Source organism: Cyanistes caeruleus, chromosome 33 (genome assembly GCF_971803275.1).
Source record: "Cyanistes caeruleus chromosome 33, bCyaCae1.hap1.1, whole genome shotgun sequence".
In the NCBI taxonomy this organism is placed as follows: domain Eukaryota; kingdom Metazoa; phylum Chordata; class Aves; order Passeriformes; family Paridae; genus Cyanistes; species Cyanistes caeruleus.
Window position 1 is genome coordinate 651,548 of NC_141734.1, and position 20,828 is coordinate 672,375.

General features: G+C 44.5%; 2 protein-coding genes across 3 annotated transcripts in view; one reads left to right on the forward strand and one right to left on the reverse strand.

The window, feature by feature from the left end:
* Positions 1–14,917, forward strand: part of MMP14 (matrix metallopeptidase 14) — a 35,845-nt gene extending 20,928 nt beyond the window's left edge. The window contains exons 6-10 of the mRNA XM_086870850.1: positions 1,231–1,373; positions 7,071–7,209; positions 8,530–8,680; positions 10,961–11,073; positions 12,865–14,917. Coding sequence (XP_086726976.1) covers positions 1,231–1,373; positions 7,071–7,209; positions 8,530–8,680; positions 10,961–11,073; positions 12,865–13,187 — 869 coding nt within the window. The 3' untranslated portion in view covers positions 13,188–14,917. The remainder of the gene's footprint in view (positions 1–1,230; positions 1,374–7,070; positions 7,210–8,529; positions 8,681–10,960; positions 11,074–12,864) is intronic.
* An 890-nt stretch (positions 14,918–15,807) lies between these two features.
* On the reverse strand, positions 15,808–20,548 carry MRPL52 (mitochondrial ribosomal protein L52). 2 transcript variants are annotated; one of them, XM_086870852.1, is made up of 6 exons: positions 20,493–20,548; positions 20,204–20,273; positions 18,906–18,973; positions 18,071–18,135; positions 16,882–16,962; positions 15,808–15,904 (listed from the first exon to the last, which is right to left on the reverse strand). In XM_086870852.1, exons 1-5 carry the CDS (start codon positions 20,518–20,520, stop codon positions 16,888–16,890), a joined length of 306 nt encoding a protein of 101 aa, XP_086726978.1. In that variant the 5' UTR covers positions 20,521–20,548; the 3' UTR covers positions 15,808–15,904; positions 16,882–16,887. The 2 variants fall into 2 exon arrangements, with proteins under 2 accessions (XP_086726978.1, XP_086726977.1); XM_086870851.1 differs by having other exon boundaries at positions 18,906–18,986.
* Between the last annotated feature and the right edge of the window lie 280 nt (positions 20,549–20,828).

Genomic DNA, 20,828 nt, shown 5'->3' on the forward strand with positions numbered 1-20,828 from the left:
CACCAAAATTCCCAAAAAATTCCCAAAAAATTCCCAAAAAATTCCCCAAAAATTCCCAAAAAATTCCCCAAAAATTCCCAAAAAATTCCCCAAAAATTCCCAAAAAATTCCCCAAAAATTCCCAAAAAATTCCCCAAAAATTCCCCCCAAAATTGCCCAAAATCCCAAAAAAATTCCCCCAAAATTCCCAAAAAATTCCCAAAATTCCCAAAAAATTCCCAAAAAATTCCCTCAAAATCACCCCAAAATCCCCAAAAAATCCCCCAAAATTCCCTCAAAATTCCCAAAAATTCCCCAAAAATTCCTAAAAAAATCCCCAAAAATTCCCAAAAAAATCCCAAAAAATTCCCCAAAAATTTCCCCAAAATTCCCAAAAAATCCCCCCAAAAATTCCCCAAAAATTCCTCAAAAATTCCCAAAAAATTCCTAAAAAAATCCCTAAAAATTCCCAAAAATTCCCCAAAAAATCCCCAAAAACCCCCCAAAAATTCCCCAAAAATCCCCCAAAAATCCACCAAAATTCCCAAAAAATTCCCAAAAAATTCCCTAAAATCCCAAAAAAATTCCCCCAAAATTCCCCAAAAATTCCTCAGAAATTCCCTAAAATCCCCAAAAAATTCCCCAAAAATTCCTCAAAAATTCCTAAAAAATTCCCAAAAAATTCCCAAAAAATCCCCCCAAAATTCCCCAAAAATTCCCCAAAAATTCCCTCAAAATCCCCCCAAAAATTGCCCCAAAAATTCCCCAAAAATTCCCCAAAAATTCCCAAAAAATCCCCCAAAAATTCCCCAAAAATTCCTCAAAAATTCCCAAAAAATTCCTAAAAAAATCCCAAAAAATTCCTAAAAAAATCCCAAAAAATTCCTAAAAAAATCCCAAAAAATTCCCTCAAAATCCCCTCAAAATCCCCCAAAAATTCCCCAAAAATTCCCTAAAATCCCCAAAAAATTCCCCAAAAAATCCCCCAAAAATTCCCCAAAAATTCCTAAAAAATCCCCCAAAAATCCACCAAAATTCCCAAAAAATCCCCCAAAAATTCCCCAAAAATTCCTCAAAAATTCCCAAAAAATTCCTAAAAAAATCCCAAAAAATTCCTAAAAAAATTCCCAAAAAATCCCTCAAAACCCCCCCAAAAATTGCCCCAAAATCCCCCTAAAATCCCCCCCAAAAATCCCCATTTTTTTCCCGCTTTTCCTGATTTTTTTTTTCCCCTCCCTCCTTTTTCCCCAGGCTCCTCCTCCGGCCCCACCCGCCCCTCCCCCACCCCTCGGACCCCTCCCCTCCCCCCCCCGGGCCCCCCCTACGGCCCCCGGATCTGCGACGGCGACTTCGACACGGTGGCCATGCTCCGGGGGGAGATGTTCGTCTTCAAGGTGGGAATTCCAGGAGATCCATCCCAAAAAAAATCCGGGAATTTTCCGGAATTTTCCGGAATTTTTTTCCCAATTTTCCCCCAATTTTTTCCCAATTTTTCCCCATTTTTCCCCAATTTTCCCCCATTTTATTTCAATTTTTCCCCAATTTTCCCCCAATTTTTCCCCATTTTATTTCAATATTTCCCCATTTTTTCCCCATTTTTTCCCCATTTTTTCCCCAAATTTTCCCCATTTTTTCCCCATTTTATTTCAATTTTTTCCCCAATTTTCCCCCAATTTCCCCCAATTTTTCCCCAATTTTTTCCCAATTTTCCCCCAATTTTTCCCCAATTTTCCCCAATTTTTCCCCAATTTTTCCCCAATTTTCCCCCATTTTTTCCCAATTTTCCCCCAATTTTTCCCCATTTTTTCCCCATTTTTTCCCCATTTTTTCCCCAAATTTTCCCCATTTTTTCCCCATTTTATTTCCATTTTTCCCCATTTTTTCCCCATTTTTTCCCCATTTTTTACCCATTTTTTCCCCATTTTTCCCCCAATTTTCCCCCAAATTTTCCCCATTTTATTTAAATTTTTTCCCCATTTTTTCCCCAATTTTCCCCCAATTTTTCCCCAATTTTTCCCCATTTTTTCCTTATTTTTCCCCATTTTTTCCCCATTTTTTCCCCAAATTTTCCCCAATTTTCCCCCAATTTTCCCCCCATTTTTCCCAAATTTTTCCCCAATTTTTCCCCATTTTTTCCCCAATTTTTCCCCATTTTTTCCCCAATTTTCCCCCAAATTTCCCCAAATTTTTCCCCAATTTTTTCCCATTTTATTTCAATTTTTTCCCCAATTTTCCCCCAATTTCCCCCAATTTTTCCCCAATTTTTTCCCAATTTTCCCCCAATTTTTCCCCAATTTTCCCCAATTTTTCCCCAATTTTTCCCCAATTTTCCCCCATTTTTTCCCAATTTTCCCCCAATTTTTCCCCATTTTTTCCCAATTTTTTCCCCATTTTTTCCCCAAATTTTCCCCATTTTTCCCCCATTTTATTTCCATTTTTTCCCCATTTTTTCCCCATTTTTTCCCCATTTTTCCCCCAATTTTCCCCCAATTTTTTCCCATTTTATTTCAATTTTTCCCCCATTTTTTCCCCAATTTTCCCCATTTTTCCCCCATTTTTTCCCCGTTTTTCCCCATTTTTTCCCCAATTTTCCCCCAATTTTTTCCCATTTTATTTCATTTTTTCCCCGTTTTTTCCCCATTTTTCCCCAATCTTTCCCGTTTTTCCCGTTGCCAGGAGCGCTGGTTCTGGCGGCTCCGGGGGGGCCGGCTCATGCCGGGGTCCCCCCTCCCCATCGGTCACTTCACTTTTTACCCATTTCCCCCTTTTTTAACCCATTTTTATTCCCCAGTTTTATTTCCCATTTTTCCCCATTTTTCCCCCATTTTTTCCCCATTTTTCCCCCATTTTTTCCCCAATTTTTCCCCATTTTTTCCCATTTTTTCCCCAATTTTCCCCCAAATTTTCCCCTTTTTTCCCCAATTTTTCCCCATTTTATTTCCATTTTTCCCCCAATTTTCCCCCAATTTTTCCCTATTTTATTTCAATTTTTCCCCCAATTTTTCCCCATTTTTCCCCCAATTTTTCCCCAATTTTCCCCCACTTTTTCCCCATTTTATTTCCATTTTTCCCCCAATTTTTCCCCGTTTTTTCCCCATTTTTCCCCAATTTTTCCCCATTTTTTCCCCATTTTATTTCAATTTTTCCCCCAAATTTTCCCCAATTTTTCCCCAATTTTCCCCATTTTATTTCAATTTTTTCCCCAAATTTTCCCCCATTTTTTCCCCGTTTTTTCCCCATTTTTCCCCCAATTTTTCCCCATTTTTTCCCCATTTTTCCCCCAATTTTCCCCCAATTTTTCCCCAATTTTCCCCCAAATTTTCCCCATTTTATTTCAATTTTTCCCCATTTTTCCCCCATTTTTCCCCAATTTTTCCCCAATTTTCCCCCAATTTTTCCCCATTTTATTTCAATTTTTTCCACATTTTTCCCCCATTTTTTCCCCATTTTTTTCCCCATTTTTTCCCCAATTTTTCCCCAATTTTTCCCCATTTTCCCCCAATTTTTCCCCAATTTTTCCCCATTTTTTCCCCAATTTTCCCCCAATTTTCCCCCAATTTTCCCCAATTTTCCCCCAATTTTTCCCCAATTTTCCCCCATTTTTCTCCCAATTTTCCCCCATTTTTTCCCCATTTTATTTCAATTTTTCCCCCAATTTTTCCCCAATTTTTCCCCAATTTTCCCCCATTTTTTCCCCATTTTTTCCCCGTTTTTCCCCCAATTTTCCCCCAATTTTTTCCCATTTTATTTCAATTTTTTTCCCCATTTTTCCCCAATCTTTCCCGTTTTTCCCGTTGCCAGGAGCGCTGGTTCTGGCGGCTCCGGGGGGGCCGGCTCATGCCGGGGTCCCCCCTCCCCATCGGTCACTTCACTTTTTACCCATTTCCCCCTTTTTTAACCCATTCTTATTCCCCATTTTATTCCCCAATTTTCCCCCAATTTTTCCCCTTTTTTCCCCATTTTTCCCCATTTTTTCCCCATTTTTCCCCAATTTTTCCCCATTTTTCCCCAATTTTTCCCCAATTTTTCCCCAATTTTTCCCCATTTTATTTCAATTTTTTCCCCATTTTTTCCCCAATTTTCCCCCATTTTTTCCCCAATTTTCCCCAATTTCCCCCAATTTTTCCCCAATTTTTCCCCATTTTTTCCCCATTTTATTTCAATTTTTTCCCCATTTTTTCCCCAATTTTTTCCCCATTTTATTTCAATTTTTTCCCCAATTTTTCCCCAATTTTCCCCCAATTTTTCCCCAATTTTCCCCCAATTTTTCCCCAATTTTTCCCCATTTTTGCCCAATTTTTCCCCATTTTTGCCCAATTTTTCCCCATTTTATTTCAATTTTTTCCCCAATTTTTCCCCAATTTTTTCCCCAATTTTTCCCCAATTTTCCCCCAATTTTTCCCCAATTTTTTCCCCATTTTCCCCCCATTTTTCCCCCAATTTTCCCCCATTTTTCTCCCAATTTTCCCCCATTTTTTCCCCATTTTATTTCAATTTTTTCCCCAATTTTCCCCATTTTTCCCCCAATTTTCCCCCAAATTTTCCCCATTTTTTCCCCCAATTTTTCCCCAATTTTCCCCCAATTTTTCCCCAATTTTCCCCCAATTTTTTCCCCATTTTCCCCCATTTTTTCCCCATTTTTCCCCTGTCTCATCCCGGATTTTTCCCGTTTTTCCCGTTGCCAGGAGCGCTGGTTCTGGCGGCTCCGGGGGGGCCGGCTCATGCCGGGGTCCCCCCTCCCCATCGGTCACTTCACTTTTTACCCATTTCCCCCTTTTTTAACCCATTTTTATTCCCCAGTTTTATTCCCCATTTTTCCCCCAATTTTTCCCCAATTTTTCCCCATTTTATTTCAATTTTTTCCACATTTTTCCCCCATTTTTTCCCCATTTTTTTCCCCATTTTTTCCCCAATTTTTCCCCATTTTTTCCCCATTTTTTCCCCAATTTTTCCCCATTTTTTCCCCAATTTTTCCCCATTTTTCCCTATTTTTCCCCCAATTTTTCCCCAATTTTCCCCCAATTTTTCCCCAATTTTATTTCCATTTTTTCCCCAATTTTCCCCCAATTTTTCCCCAATTTTATTTCCATTTTTTCCCCAATTTTCCCCCCATTTTCCCCAATTTTTCCCCAATTTTTCCCCATTTTATTTCAATTTTTTCCCCAAATTTTCCCCATTATTTCCCCATTTTTCCCCAATTTTCCCCCATTTTATTTCAATTTTTTCCTCATTTTCTCCCCATGTTTTCCCCATTTTTCCCCATTTTATTTCAATTTTTCCCCAATTTTTCCCCATTTTCCCCCATTTTTCCCCCAATTTTTCCCCAATTTTTCACCATTTTTTCCCCAATTTTTCCCCAATTTTCCCCATTTTTCCCCAATTTTTCCCCATTTTTTCCCCAAATTTTCCCCCAATTTTATTTCAATTTTTTCCCCATTTTTCCCCAATTTTTCCCCATTTTATTTCAATTTTTTCCCCAAATTTTCCCCATTTTTTCCCCAATTTTCCCCCAATTTTTCCCCATTATTTCCCCATTATTTCTCCATTTTTTCCCCATTTTATTTCAATTTTTCCCCCAATTTTTCCCCATTTTTCCCCATTTTTTCCCCGTTTTTTCCCCATTTTTCCCCATTTTTCCCCCAATTTTCCCCCAATTTTTCCCCAATTTTATTTCCATTTTTTCTCCAATTTTCCCCCCATTTTTCCCAATTTTTCCCCAATTTTTTCCCTAATTTTTCCCCAATTTTCCCCCAATTTTTCCCCATTTTATTTCAATATTTCCCCATTTTTCCCCAATTTTCCCCCATTTTTTCCCAATTTTTTCCCCAATTTTTCCCCATTTTCCCCCAATTTTTCCCCATTTTATTTCAATTTTTTCCCCAAATTTTCCCATTTCTTCCCCAATTTTTCCCCAATTTCCCCCCGTTTTTTCCCCAATTTTTCCCCAATTTTCCCCCAATTTTCCCCCAATTTTCCCCCATTTTTTCCCCATTATTTCCCCATTTTTTCCCCATTTTATTTCAATTTTTCCCCCAATTTTTCCTCGTTTTTTCCCCATTTTTCCCCAATTTTTCCCCAATTTTTTTTCCTTTTTTCCCCATTTTTTCCCCAATTTTTCCCCATTTTTTCCCCAATTTTCCCCCAAATTTTCCCCCATTTTTCCCCATTTTATTTCAATTTTTTCCCCAAATTTTCCCCATTTTTTCCCCAATTTTCCCCCATTTTTTCCCCATTTTTCCCCCAATTTTTCCCCAAATTTTCCCCATTTTTTCCCCGATTTTTCCCCAATCTTTCCCGTTTTTCCCGTTGCCAGGAGCGCTGGTTCTGGCGGCTCCGGGGGGGCCGGCTCATGCCGGGGTCCCCCCTCCCCATCGGTCACTTCACTTTTTACCCATTTCCCCCTTTCTTAACCCATTTTTATTCCCCATTTTTATTCCCCATTTTTATTCCCCATTTTTCCCCAATTTTTCCCCATTTAATTTCAATTTTTTCCATATTTTTTCCCCATTTTTTCCCCATTTTTCCCCATTTTTCCCCCAATTTTTCCTCCGTTTTTTCCCCAATTTTTCCCCAATTTTTCCCCAATTTTTCCCCAAATTTTCCCCAATTTTTCCCCAATTTTCCCCCAATTTTTTCCCCAATTTTCCCCCATTTTTTCCCCATTTTATTTCAATTTTTTCCCCAATTTTCCCCATTTTTCCCCCAATTTTTCCCCAATTTTTTCCCATTTTATTTCAATTTTTCCCCCAATTTTTCCCCATTTTTTCCCCATTTTTCCCCATTTTTTCCCCATTTTTTTCCCCAATTTTCCCCAATTTCACCCCAATTTTTCCCCATTTTTTTCCCCATTTTTTCCCCATTTTTCCCCATTTTTCCCCAATTTTTCCCCAATTTTTCCCCAATTTCACCCCAATTTTTCCCCATTTTTTTCCCCATTTTTTCCCCATTTTTTCCCCATTTTTCCCCAATTTTCCCCCAATTTTTCCCCATTTTTTCCCCATTTTTCCCCAATTTTCCCCCAATTTTTCCCCATTTTTTCCCCATTTTTCCCCTGTCTCATCCCGGATTTTTCCCGTTTTTCCCGTTGCCAGGAGCGCTGGTTCTGGCGGCTCCGGGGGGGCCGGCTCATGCCGGGGTCCCCCCTCCCCATCGGTCACTTCTGGCCGGGGCTCCCCCCCAGCATCGACGCCGCCTACGAGAGGAGCGACGGCAAATTCGTCTTCTTCAAAGGTGGGGGGACAAATTCCGGAACATTCCGGGCAATTCCCGGGGCTTTCTTGGCTTTTATTGGGGTTTTATTGGGATTTTATTGGGATTTATTGGCTTTTATTGGGATTTTATTGGGATTTATAGGGATTTTATTGGATTTTATTGGCTTTTATTGGGATTTATTGGGATTTTATTGGGATTTATTGGGATTTATTGGCATTTTATTGGCTTTTATTGGGATTTTATTGGAATTTATTGGGATTTATTGGGATTTATTGGGGTTTAATTGGATTTTATTGCGATTTTCTTGGATTTTATTGGGATTTATTGGCTTTTATTCGGATTTTATTGGCTTTTATTGGGATTTTATTTGGGTTTAATTGGATTTTATTGGGTTTTATTGGATTTTATTGGGATTTATTGGGATTTTATTGGGTTTTATTGGGATTTATTGGGATTTATTGGGATTTATTGGGATTTTATTGGGATTTATTGGGGTTTTATTGGGGTTTATTGGGATTTTATTGGGTTTTATTGGGGTTTATTGGGATTTTATTGAGATTTTATTGGGTTCTATTGGCTTTTATTGGGATTTATTTGGATTTATTGGGATTTATTGGGGTTTATTTGGATTTTATTGAGATTTATTGGGATTTATTGAGGTTTTATTTGGTTTATTGGGTTTTATTGGGATTTATTGGGTTTTTATTGGCTTTTATTGGGATTTTATTGGGTTGTATTGGGATTTATTGGGATTTTGGGTCAATTTTGGGTCAATTTCGGTTGAATTTTGGGCCAATTTTGTGCCAATTTTGGGTAAATTTTGGGTAAAATTCGGTTGAATTTTGGGCCAATTTTGGGCGAATTTTGGGTGAATTTCTTGTGAATTTTGGGTGAATTTCGGGTGAATTTTGGGTGAATTTCGGGCCAATTTTGAGTGAATTTTGGGTGAAATTTGGGTGAAATTTGGTTGAATTTTGGGCCAATTTTGGGCCAATTTCGGGTGAATTTCAGGTGAATTCTGGGTGAATTTTGGGTGAATTTTGGGTGAATGTTGGGCCAATTTTGGGTGAATTTCGGTTGAATTTTGGGCCAATTTCAGGCAAATTTTGGGTGAATTTTGGCACATTTCGGGTGAATTTCTTGTGAATTTTGGGCCAATTTTGGGTGAATTTTGGGCCAATTTCAGGCAAATTTTGGGTGAATTTTGGTTGAATTTTGCGCCAATTCCGCGCGAATTTCCTGTCAATTTCCCATCAATCCCCATCAATTTCCCCTGACATTTTCCCCCCTTTCCCCTCTGTTTTTTGCCCGATTCCGCCTCTTTTCGCCCCAATCCAGGCTCCCGGCACTGGCTCTTCCAGGAGGGGCTCCTGGCCCCCGGCTACCCCCGGCCCCTGGCCGAGCTCGGCCGCGGCGTCCCCGGCGACCGGCTGGACGCCGCGCTGCTCTGGCTGCCCAGCGGACACACCTACCTCTTCCGGGGGGACAAGTGCGTCCTCGGGAACCTTCCGGAACCTTCCGAGACCTTCCGGGACCTTCTGGGAATTTTTGGGAATTTTTGGGAATTTTTCTCCTTCATTTTTGGGGTTTTCTATGCATCTGCCAGGACCTGTCTGGGCTCTTTTGGTATTTTCTGGGCTTGTTTGCGACTTTCTGTGGCTTTTCTTTGACCTTCCAGGACCTTCTCTGAACCTTCCGGGACCTTCTAGGAATTTCTGGGAATTTCTGGGAATTTTTCTCCCTCGTTTTTGGGGTTTTCTATGCATCTGCCAGGACCTGTCTTGCATTTTTTTGGGCTTTCTGGGCCTTTTTGGGACTTTCTGTGGCTTTTTTCTGACCTTCCAGGACCTTCTCTGAACCTTCCGGGACCTTCTGGAACCTTCTGGGAATTTCTGGGAATTTTTGGGAATTTTTCTCCCTCGTTTTTGGGGTTTTCTATGCATCTGCCAGGACCTGTCTGGGCTCTATTGGGATTTTCTGGGCTTTTTCTTCACCTTCTAGAAGCTTCTCTGAACCTTCCAGGACCTTCCGGGACCTTCTGGGAATTTTTGGGAATTTTTCTCCCTCGTTTTTGGGGTTTTCTATGCATCTGCCAGGACCTGTCATGCATTTTTTTGGGTTTTCTGGGCCTTTCTGTGGCTTTTTTCTGACCTTCCAGGACTTTCTCTGAACCTTCCGGAACCTTTTGGGACCTTCCGGGACCTTCTATGAATTTCTGGGAATTTTTGGGAATTTTTGGGAATTTTTCTCCCTCGTTTTTGGGGTTTTCTATGCATCTGCCAGGACCTGTCTGGGCTCTATTGGGATTTTCTGGGCTTTTTCTTCACCTTCTAGAAGCTTCACTGAACCTTCCAGGACCTTCTATGAACCATCTGGGACCTTCCATCAATTTCTGGGAATTTCTGGGAATTTTTGGGAATTTTTCTCCCTCATTTTTGGGGTTTTCTATGCATCTGCCAGGACCTGTCTGGGCTCTATTGGGATTTTCTGGGACCTTCTGTGGCTTTTCTTTGACTTTCCAGTACCTTCTCTGAACCTTCCAGGACCTTCTAGGACCTTCCAGGACCTTCTGGGAATTTCTGGGAATTTTTGGGAATTTTTCTCCCTCGTTTTTGGGGTTTTCTATGCATCTGCCAGGACCTGTCTGGACTTCTATGGGATTTTCTGGGCTTTTTCTTCACCTTCTAGAAGCTTCTCTGAACCTTCCAGGACCTTCCGGGACCTTCTGGGAATTTTTGGGAATTTTTCTCCCTCGTTTTTGGGGTTTTCTATGCATCTGCCAGGACCTGTCATGCATTTTTTTGGGTTTTCTGGGCCTTTCTTGGCTTTTTTCTGACCTTCCAGGACTTTCTCTGAACCTTCCGGAACCTTTTGGGACCTTCCGGGACCTTCTATGAATTTCTGGGAATTTTTGGGAATTTTTGGGAATTTTTCTCCCTCGTTTTTGGGGTTTTCTATGCATCTGCCAGGACCTGTCTTACCTTATTGGAGACTTCTCTGGGTTTTTTTGGGACTTTCTGGCTCTTTCTTCACCTTCTAGAAGCTTCTCTGAACCTTCCAGGACCTTCTGGGACCTTCTGGCAATTTCTGGGAATTTCTGGGAATTTCTGGGAATTTCTGGGAATTTTTGGGAATTTTTCTCCCTTGTTTTTGGGGTTTTCTATGCATCTGCCAGGACCTGTCTGGGCTCTTTTTGGGACTTTCTGGGCTTTTTTGGGACCTTCCAGAACCTTCTCTGAACCTTTCAGGACCCCAAAATGCCCCCAAATCCCCCAAAATCCACAAATTTCTTCCCCAAATCCCCCAAAATCCCCAATTTTCCCCCCAAATTCCCCCAAAATTCCCAAATTTCACCCAAATCCCCCAAATTTCCCCCAAAATCCCCAAATTCCCCCCAAAATCCCCAAATTTCCCCCCCAAAATCCCCAAATTTCCTCCAAAATCCCCAAAATTTCCTCCCAAATTCCCCAAATCTCCCCCCAAATCCCCAAATTTCCCCCAAATCCCCCAAATTTCCCCCCCAAATCCCCCAAATTCCTCCCAAAATCCCCAAATTTCCCCCCCAAATCTCCAAATTCCCCCCAAATTCCCCAAATTTCCTCCAAATCCCCCAAATTTCCCCCCAAAATTCCCAATTTTCCTCCAAAATCCCCGAATTTCCCCCCAAAATCCCCAAAACTTTCTCCAAATTTTCTCCAAAACCCCCAAATTTTCCCCCCCAAACCCCCCCAACCCCCCCCTCGTTTTCCCCTCCCCTCCCCCCCCCCAGGTATTACCGCTTCAACGAGGCCCTGGGGGCCGTGGACCCCGAGTACCCCAAGAGCATCGAGGTCTGGGGGGTCCCCCCCGGCCCCCGCGGCGCCTTCATGGGCCCCGACGAAGGTGAGAGCTGCCGGGATCCATTCCCCCGCCCCCTTCCACCCCGGGATTCCCGCCGAAACCGCCGCGTTTCCCGCCAAAACCGCCGCGTTTCCCGCCAAAATCGAAATTCCCGCCGAAATCGGAGAAGTTCCCGCCGAAATCGGCGCGTTTCCCGCCAAAATCGAAATTCCCGCCGAAATCGGAGAAGTTCCCGGCAAAATCGGCGGATTTCCCGCCCAAATCAGAGAAATTCCCGCCAAAATCGGCGGATTTCCCGCCAAAATCGAAATTCCCGCCAAAATCGGAGAAGTTCCCGCCATAATCGGCGGGGTTTCCCGCTGAAATCGGGCGCGTTTCCCGGCAAAATTGAAATTCCCGCCGAAATCGGCCGAACTCCCGCCGGAATGGGAATAAGCGCCGAAATCTGCGGCTTTTTCCCGCCAAAATAGGGATTCCCGCCAAAATCGGCTGGATTCCCCGCCAAAATTGAAATTCCCGGCAAAATCGGCGGATTTTCCCGCCAAAATCGGTGGAATTCCCACCCAAATCGACATTCCCGCCAAAATCGGCGGATTTCCCGCCCAAATCAGAGAATTTCCCGCCAAAATTGGTGGATTTCTCACCAAAATCGGTGAATTTCCCACCAAAATCGGCAGGTTTCCCGCCGAAATTGAAATTCCCACCAAAATCGGCGGATTTCCCGCCAAAATTGAAATTCCCGCCAAAATCGGCGGATTTCCCGCCAAAACTGAAATTCCCGCCAAAATCGGGTCCCCCCGGGGCAGCAGGGGGCGCTGTGGGGGGGTTGGGATGGGGGAGGGGAAGGGGGCGGGGCCCTCCCAGTTTGTCCCAGTCTAAACCAGTCCAAACCAGTCTAAACCAGTCTAAACCAGTATAAAGCAGTCTAAACCAGTCTAAACCAGTATAACCCAGTCTAAACCAGTATAAACCAGTATAAACCAGTCTAACCCAGTATAAACCAGTCTAAACCAGTCTAAACCAGTATAAACCAGTATAAACCAGTCCAAACCATTCCAAACCAGTATAAACCAGTCTAAACCAGTCCAAACCAGTCTAAACCAGTCTAAACCAGTATAAACCAGTATAAACCAGTTCAAACCAGTCTAAACCAGTATAAACCAGTATAAACCAGTATAAACCATTATAAACCAGTATAAACCAGTATAAACCAGTCCCTCCCAGTTTAACCCAGTCCAAACCAGTCTGAACCAGTCTAAACCAGTATAAACCAGTATAAACCAGTCCAAACCAGTCTAAACCAGTCTAAACCAGTATAAACCAGTCTAAACCAGTATAAACCAGTATAAACCAGTATAAACCAGTCTAAACCAGTATAAACCAGTATAAACCAGTATAAACCAGTATAAACCAGTCCAAACCAGTATAAACCAGTCTAAACCAGTATAAACCAGTACAAACCAGTTTAAACCAGTATAAACCAGTATAAACCGGTATAAACCAGTCTAAACCAGTCTAAACCAGTATAAACCAGTATAAACCAGTCCAAACCAGTATAAACCAGTATAAACCAGTATAAACCAGTCCAAACCAGTATAAACCAGTATAAACCAGTCTAAACCAGTCTAAACCAGTATAACCCAGTATAAACCAGTATAAACCAGTATAAACCAGTTCAAAATAGTCCAAACCAGTATAAACCAGTATAAACCAGTATAAACCAGTATAAACCAGTATAAACCAGTTCAAACCAGTATAAACCAGTATAAACCAGTGTAAACCAGTATAAACCAGTCTAAACCAGTCTAACCCAGTCTCCCCTCCCCCCCCCAGCCTACACCTATTTTTACCGCTCCCACCTCTACTGGAAATTCGATAACTCCGCCCTCCGGCCCCTCCCCGGATACCCCAAATCCGCCCTCCGCGATTGGCTGGGCTGCCCCGCCCAGGCCCCGCCCACCGCCCCGCCCCCGGGCGGCGACGGCGACGTCATCGTCATCGCGGTGGGGGCGGGGCCGGGGGCGGTGGCGGCGCCGCTGGCGCTGCTGGGCGTGGCCGGGGCGGCGCTGGGCGTGGCGGCGGCGCTGTGCCGCCGAGGGGGCGGGGCCAACGCTCACCTGCGCAGGTGCCAGCGCTCGCTGCTGCCCAGGGTGTAGGGGGGCGGGGCCTCATTTGCATGGGCACGCCCGCTCGGCGTGGACGCGCGAGGTTTTGCGTGGACACGCCCCCCTCTGATTCCCTTGGGCACGCCCACTTGGGGTGGACACGCCCCCCTCTGACTCCATTGGACACGCCCCCCTCTGACTCCATTGGACACGCCCACTTTGCATGGACACACCCACTTGGCGTGGACACGCCCCCTGCTGACTACATTGGACACGCCCACTTTCGACTGGATGCCTAATTTGCATGGACACGCCCCCCTCTGACTCCCTTGGGCACGCCCACTTGGGGTGGACACGCCCCCTTCTGACTCCATTGGACACGCCCACTTTCGACTGGATTCCTAATTTGCATGGACACGCCCCCATCTGACTCCATTGGACACGCCCACTTTGCATGGACACGCCTACTTCCGACTGGATGCCTGATTTGCGTGGACACGCCCCCTCTGCCATCGGACACGCCCACTTGGTGTGGACACGCCCACTTGGTGTGGACACGCCCCCTCTGACTCCATTGGACACGCCCACTTTGCATGGACACGCCCACTTTGACTTGCCTGGACGCACCTCATTTGCATGGACACGCCCACCTGACTCCATTGGACACGCCCACTTTGCATGGACACACCCACTTTCGACTGTCTGGACGCCTAATTTGCATGGACACGCCCCCTGTAACTCGTTTGGATACACCCACTCTGACGTGAGTGGTCACACCTCATTTGCATGGACACGCCCACTTCGATCTGCCTGGACATGCCTAATTTGCATGGACACGCCCTCTGACTTAATTGGACGCACCTCATTTGCATGGACACGCCCACTTCGACCTGCCTGGACGCACCTCATTTGCATGGACACGCCCGCCAGACTCCATTGGACACGCCCACTTTGCATGGACACGCCCACTTTGACCTGTCTTGGCACCTAATTTGCATGGACACGCCCACCTTCCATGGACGTGCCCCCTGACTCCATTGGACACGCCCACTTTGCTTGGACACGCCCCATTGGCCTGTGTGGACACACCCAATTTGCATAGACACACCCCTGACTCGATTGGATACTCCTAATTTGCATAAACACGCCCATTTTCACCTGCCTGGACACACCTAATTTGCATGGACACACCCACTTTGCATGGGGACATCTAATTTGCATGGACACGCCCCTATACTATTGGACACACCCACTCTGCATAGACACGCCCCTTTGACCTGACTGTACACACCTAATTTGCATAGACACGCCCCACAGACTAGACTGGGCAGCCCTAATTTGCATGGCCACGCCCCCGCCTTTAACCCCGCCCCCTCCTCCGCCAGCTGAGCCAGTCTCGCCTGGCCCCGCCCCCTCCCCACCTGACCACGCCCACTGCAGGCCACGCCCCCTCCTCCCCCATTGATGGTGCTGCGGGCCGGGCCCCGCCCCCAATCGGGTTATGCAAATGAGGGGGGGCGTGGTCGGGATTTTTTTTTTATTATTATTATTTTGATTTTTTTTCCGGGAATTTTTTTTTTTTTTTTTAATTTTAATTTTTTTTTTAATTGTTTTTTTTTTTTATTTTTTTTTTGGGAATTCCGGGGGGCGGTCCCGGGGGTGGGGGAGGGGCGGGATCCCCTCCCCCTTTTCCCAAAAAAAATTCCCAAATTTTTTTTTTAATTTTTTTTTAATTTTTTTTTTAATTTCTTTTTTTTTTTTTTTTTTCCCGCGGGACGGGGGAGGGGCAAAGCGGGTGGGGGGGGGGAGGGGCCGAGCTTGGCCCCGCCCCCCCTCAAACGGGGAGGAGGGAGGGGGCGGGGCTTAATAATTAATTAATTGTGATTAATAAAGGAGAAAGAAACGGATTGGGCTGGGCTCATTTGCATATCGCTGCGGTCGCGCCCCCCTCATTAGCATATTGAAATAGAGGGCTTTGATTAGGAGAATCCATAGGCCACGCCCCTCATTAGCATAATGAGACCAACATTGCTATGGCCACGCAGATCTCATTAGCATAACGATAATTACCGTGGACACGCCCCCTCATTAGCATAGCGATATTTTAATTAGCGTGGCCATGCTCATTAGCATAACGCCACCCTATCTCCATAGCCACGCCCCTCATTAGCATAATTAGACTATCATCATTATGGCCACACCCCTCATTAGCATAGCGTGTCATAGCCCCACCCCCTCATTAGCATATTAGGGAGTCATCACTGTGGTTACGCCCCTCATTAGCATAACACACCCACTGTGAATATAGCCACGCCCCTCATTAGCATAATGCAACCAGCATCACCATGGCGACGCACATCTCATTAGCATAAACAGTAAATTATGTGGCCACGCCCCCTCATTTGCATAGCGATACCCTCATCAGCATGGCCGCACTCATTAGCATAACCCCTCCCTGTTTCTATAGCCACGCCCCTCATTAGCATAGTTGGACTCTCCTCACTATGGTCACTCCCCCTCATTAGCATAACGCGAGGCATTCCTGTGGCCACGCCCCTCATTAGCATAACACTGAGCCCCGCCATGGCCACGCCCCCTCATTTGCATTGCAGGGACCCCCCCTCACCGTGGCCACGCCCCTAATTAGCATAATGAATTCTTATGGAACCAGTCCAAACCACCCCAACCTTTATTGGCCTTTCCTTATAAGGGAAAAGGGGCGGGGCCAGCGCTGGGCGGAGCCTCCGGAGGGGGCGGGGCCGGATCGCCTGTGGGAAAAACCAGTAAAAACCAGTGTAAACCAGTTTAAACCAGTAAAAACCAGTCCAAACCAGTTTAAACGAGTTCAAACCAGTTTAAACCAGTCCAAACCGGTTAAAACCAGTTCAAACCAGTTCAAACCAGTTCAAACCAGTAACCGCCGTTTCCCGCCATTTTTAACCCTTTTTTTTGCCATTTTTAACCCAAATTTCGCCGTTTTTTCACCAATTTTCCCCATTTTTCCCCTCCCAGTATAAACCAGTACAAACCAGTAACCCCAACCCCCATTTCCCGCCATTTTTAACCCTTTATTCCCCATTTTTAACCCCTTATTTACCATTTTTAACCCTTTATTTACCATTTTTAACCCATTTTTTGCCTTTTTTTCACCGTTTTTTCCCCATTTTTTCCCCTCCCAGTATAAACCAGTACAAACCAGTGACCCCAGCCCCCATTTCCCGCCATTTTTAACCCTTTCTTCCCCATTTTTAACCCTTTATTTACCATTTTTAACCCTTTCCTTGCCATTTTTAACCCGTTTTTTGCCCTTTTTTCACCGTTTTAACCCGATTTCCCTCTCCCAGTCCCTCCCAGTCCTTCCCAGTCCCTCCCAGTACAAACCAGCAACCCCAGACCCCATTTCCCGCCATTTTTAACCCTTTCCTCCCCATTTTTAACCCTTTATTTACCATTTTTAACCCTTTATTTACCATTTTTAACCCTTTCTTTCCCATTTTTTCCCATTTTTCCCCCATTTTTCCCCCTCCCAGTCCCTCCCAGTACAAACCAGTATAAACCAGTAACCCCAGACCCCATTTCCCGCCATTTTTAACCCTTTATTTACCATTTTTAGCCCTTTATTTACCATTTTTAACCCTTTTTTTGCCGTTTTTTCACCGATTTTCCCCGTTTTTTCCCCCTCCCAGTCCCTCCCAGTCCAAACCAGTGACTCCACCCCCCCCCCGGCCCCTCCCACTGGGCTCACCTCTCCTTACTGGTTTGTACTGGGAGCCTTCGGGGTTCCCTTGGCGGCCTCCAGGGAGCGGCTGAGAGCCAGGGCCCGGCACTGGTGGGAACTGGGAGTTACTGGTTTGGACTGGTTTGGACTGGTTTATACTGGTTTAGACTGGTTTGGACTGGGAGGGGATTTTTTTTTTAGCGGGAGTTTTTTTTGGGGAATTTTTTTGGGTTTTTTTGAGATTTTTTGGGGATTTTTTGGGGGATTTTTTGGGAATTTTTGGGGATTTTTTCTTTAATTTTTGGGGATTTTTTTTTGATTTTTTGGGAATTTTTTGGGGCATTTTCGGGAATTTTTTGGGGGATTTTTTTTGGATTTTTTGGGGATTTTTTAGGATTTTTTTGTCATTTTTTTTTATTTTTTAGGGGATTTTTTGGGGATTTTTGGGGATTTTTTTTGTGATTTTTTTGGGGATTTTTGAGGAATTTTTTTGGGGCATTTTTGTGAAATTTTTGGGATTTGTTCTTGGGGATTTTTTTTAGGGATTTTTTTGGGGGATTTTTTGAGAATTTTTCTGGGATTTTTTTGAGACTTTTTTGGGAAATTTTTGGGGTTTTTTTTTTAATTTTTTGGGGCATTTTCGGGAAATTTGTTGGGGATTTTTTTTGATTTTTTTGGGGTTTTTTTTTGGATTTTTTTTAATTTTTTGGGAATTTTTTGGGGCATTTTCGGGAATTTTTTGGGGGATTTTTTTTTTATTTTTGGGGAATTTTTTGGGAATTTTTGGGGATTTTTTTTGAATTTTTTGGGAATTTTTGGGGATATTTAGAGAATTTTTTGGGGATATTTTGGGGGATTTTTTGGGAATTTTTGGGGATTTTTTTTTAATTTTTTGGGGATTTTTTTTTAATTTTTTGGGAATTTTTTGGGGCATTTTCGGGAATTTTTTTAGAATTTCTGGGAACTTTTTAGGGAATTTTTTGGGAACTTTTTTGGGAATTTTCTGGGAATTTTTTTGGGGAGAATTTTTTGGGGATTTTTTTTTTTTTGAGGAATTTTTAGGAATTTTCGGGATATTTTTTTGGGGGGGAATTTTTTTTTTTTTTTTTTTTTTTTTATTATTTTTTTCAGGCAATTTTGGGTCCAAACCACCCCAAACCGCCCCGAACCGCCCCGAACCGCCCCGATCCGGTCCGATCCGGTTTTGGTCACTCACCGCCAGCTCTCGCTGCTCCCGGAGCCGCCGCAGCTGCCCCCGCCAGGGGGGGGAGGGGCGCCCGTCTGCAGACGTGGGGAAGGGGGAGGGGCCGGATCCGCATCCCAGAATTCCCCAAAATCCCCAAAATCCCCCTTTTTATCCCCAAAAATTCCCGGTTTTCCCCGCCAAATTCCCCCTTTTTCCCGCCAAAATTCCTTCTTTTTCCCGCCAAAATTCCCGTTTTCCCGCCAAAATCCCCGTTTTCCCGCCAAATTCACCCTTTTTCCCGCCAAATTCCCCCCTTTTCCCGCCAAAATTCCCCGCTTCATTCCCCAAAAATTCCCCAATTCCCCCCCGCCACCCAAAATTCCCAAATTTCCCCCCAAAAATTTCCCCCCCAAAATTCCAGGATTTCTCCCCAAATTCCTGATTTTTTTTTCCCCCGCCCCCAAAATCCCCAAATTTCCCCCAAAATTCCCGATTTTCCCTCAAAACTCCCCCAAATTTTCCCAAAATCCCCCAAATTTCACCCAAAATTCTCGAATTTTCCCCCAAATTTTCCAAATTTCCCCCAAATTCCCCCAAAATCCCAATTTTTCACCCAAATCTCCCGAAAATCCCCCAAAATTCCCATTTTTCCCCCCAAATTCCCCAAATTTTCCCAAAACTCCCCAAATTTCCCCCAAAATTCTCGAATTTTCCCCCAAATTCTCCCAATTTTTCCAAGAATCCCCCAAATTTCCCCCAAAATTCCCATGTTTTCCCCCAAAAATCCCCAAATTTTCCCCAAACTCCCCAAATTTTCCCAAAATCCCCCGAATTTCCCCCAAAATTCCCGTTTTTTTCCCGTTACCTGCGAAGCTCCAATCCGGGAGGTCCCGGAGGGGGCCGGGCCCAGAGGGGCTCGGGGAGAGCCCAAAACTGCCAAAAAAACCTTAAAATTTGGGAATTTCACCCCAAAATCCAGCTGGGAATCCAAAATTCCCAAAAAACCACAAAATTTCCCCAAAAAAACCCCAAAATTTGGGAAAAAAATCCCAAAATTTTGAGGAATAAACCCCAAAATTTGGGGGAAAAAAAGGGGGAAAATCTGAATTAATTTGACTCAAAATTCCCCGATTTTGACCCAAATTTGAGCCAAATTTTCCCGGGAATCCCGAATTTTAGGGAAAATCCCCCAAAGTTTTGGGAATTTTCACGATTTGGGGGGAAAAAGAATTAAAATTTAAGGGGAAATCCCAAAATTTTCACGAAAATCCAGGAAATTCCACCCAAAATGCGTTCAGGATTTCAAAATTCAGGGAAAAATCACAAATTTTGGGGAAAATCCTGGAATTTTGGGGAAAACCTCAAAATTCCGCCCCAAATTCCCAAAATCCCGGGAAAATCTCCCCAAATTCACCCAAAAATGTCAAAATTTTTCCCAAAATTCCGGGGAAAATCCCAAATTTTGGGAAAAAAGCCGAAATCCTGGGAAAACCCCGAAATTTCACCCAATATTCAAAAATTCAGGGAAAAAAGCCCAAAATTTCAGGAAAATCCCACAAAATTCTCTCAGAATTTATCCAGGGTTTCCCAAATCCAGGGAAAAATCGCAAATTTTGGGAAAAAAACCCAAAATCCTGGGAAAAGCCCCAAAATTCCACCCAAAATCCAGGGAAAAATCACAAAATTTAAGGAAAAAACACAAAATTTTAGGAAAAAACCTCAAAATTTAAGGAAAAACCTCAAAATCTGAAGAAAATCCCCCGAAATTCCCTCAAAATCCATCCAGGATCCCCCAAATCCAGGGAAAACTCCCAAATTTTGGGAAAAAACCCAAAATCCTGGGAAAAACCCCAAAATTTGCACCGAAATCCAGAAATTTCCACCAAAATCCAGGGAAAAATCCCAAATTTAAGGGAAAACCCCAAAATTTCAGGGAAAAGCCCCAAAATTCCCTCAAAATCACAAAATTCCACCCAAAATTCAGGAAAATCCCCAAAATTGAAGGAAAAAATCCCAAAATCCAAGAAAAAGCCCGGAATTTCCCGCCAAATCCCTTCAGATTTCCCGCCAAAATGCAAAGAAAAAGCCCCCTCTTCTTTAATTTCCCGCCAATTCCCCTCAGGAGGCCCCGCCCTTCAGCGAGGCCACGCCCCCTTCACTGACCTCTCACGCCATTGGCCAATGCGCTGCGGGGGGCGGGGCAAGGGGCGGAGCGATCGCGCCTGAGATTCGGCTGGAGGGGGAGGGGCGGAAACGTCAATCAAACCCCGTCCCCTCAGCGAGGCCACGCCCGCTTTTCCCGCAAACCACGCCGTTTCTCGCGGCTTATCGCGATAAAACCGCGCCGAACCGCGATAGAACCGCCGAGGCCGCGCCCACAGACCCCTCCCCCCCTTTAATCAGCGCCCCCCGCCCCTCCCCCACCCTCCGGAGAACCCCCCCGAGGCCGCACCGAGCCGGAGAGCCCTGCGCGCCGCCATCTTGGAGGCGGACGGAAGTGACGTCAGCGCGCACGGCTGAGGGGGGGAGGCGGAAGTACCGCGGTGGCCGCCATGTTGTACGGAAAGAGCCGGGGGAACGCGCGGCGCCATTTTGGAGGTGATGTGGTGCGGAGGGTGAGGGGCGCCGCCATCTTGTACGGAAGGCGGGAAAACCGGGGATGAAAAGGGAATTTTACGCGACTTTAACTCGATTTTAACTCGATTTTAACTCGAATTTATCGCGAATTTGGGATTATTTTGAAGCCGGGACGCAGCGATCGCTGCCCTCCGCCATCTTGTACGGCAAA

Coding starts and splice junctions, on each gene's coding strand:
- MRPL52 (XM_086870851.1), bottom strand. CDS start 20,520: ATGGCGGCGCGCAGGGCTCTCCGGCTCG. Junction 18,987..20,203: donor ATTGGCCAATGGCGTGAGAG/GTCAGTGAAGGG, acceptor CCAAATTTTAAG/GTTTTTTTGGCAGTTTTGGG. Junction 15,905..16,881: donor GTACAAACCAGTAAGGAGAG/GTGAGCCCAGTG, acceptor TTTTTCCCACAG/GCGATCCGGCCCCGCCCCCT.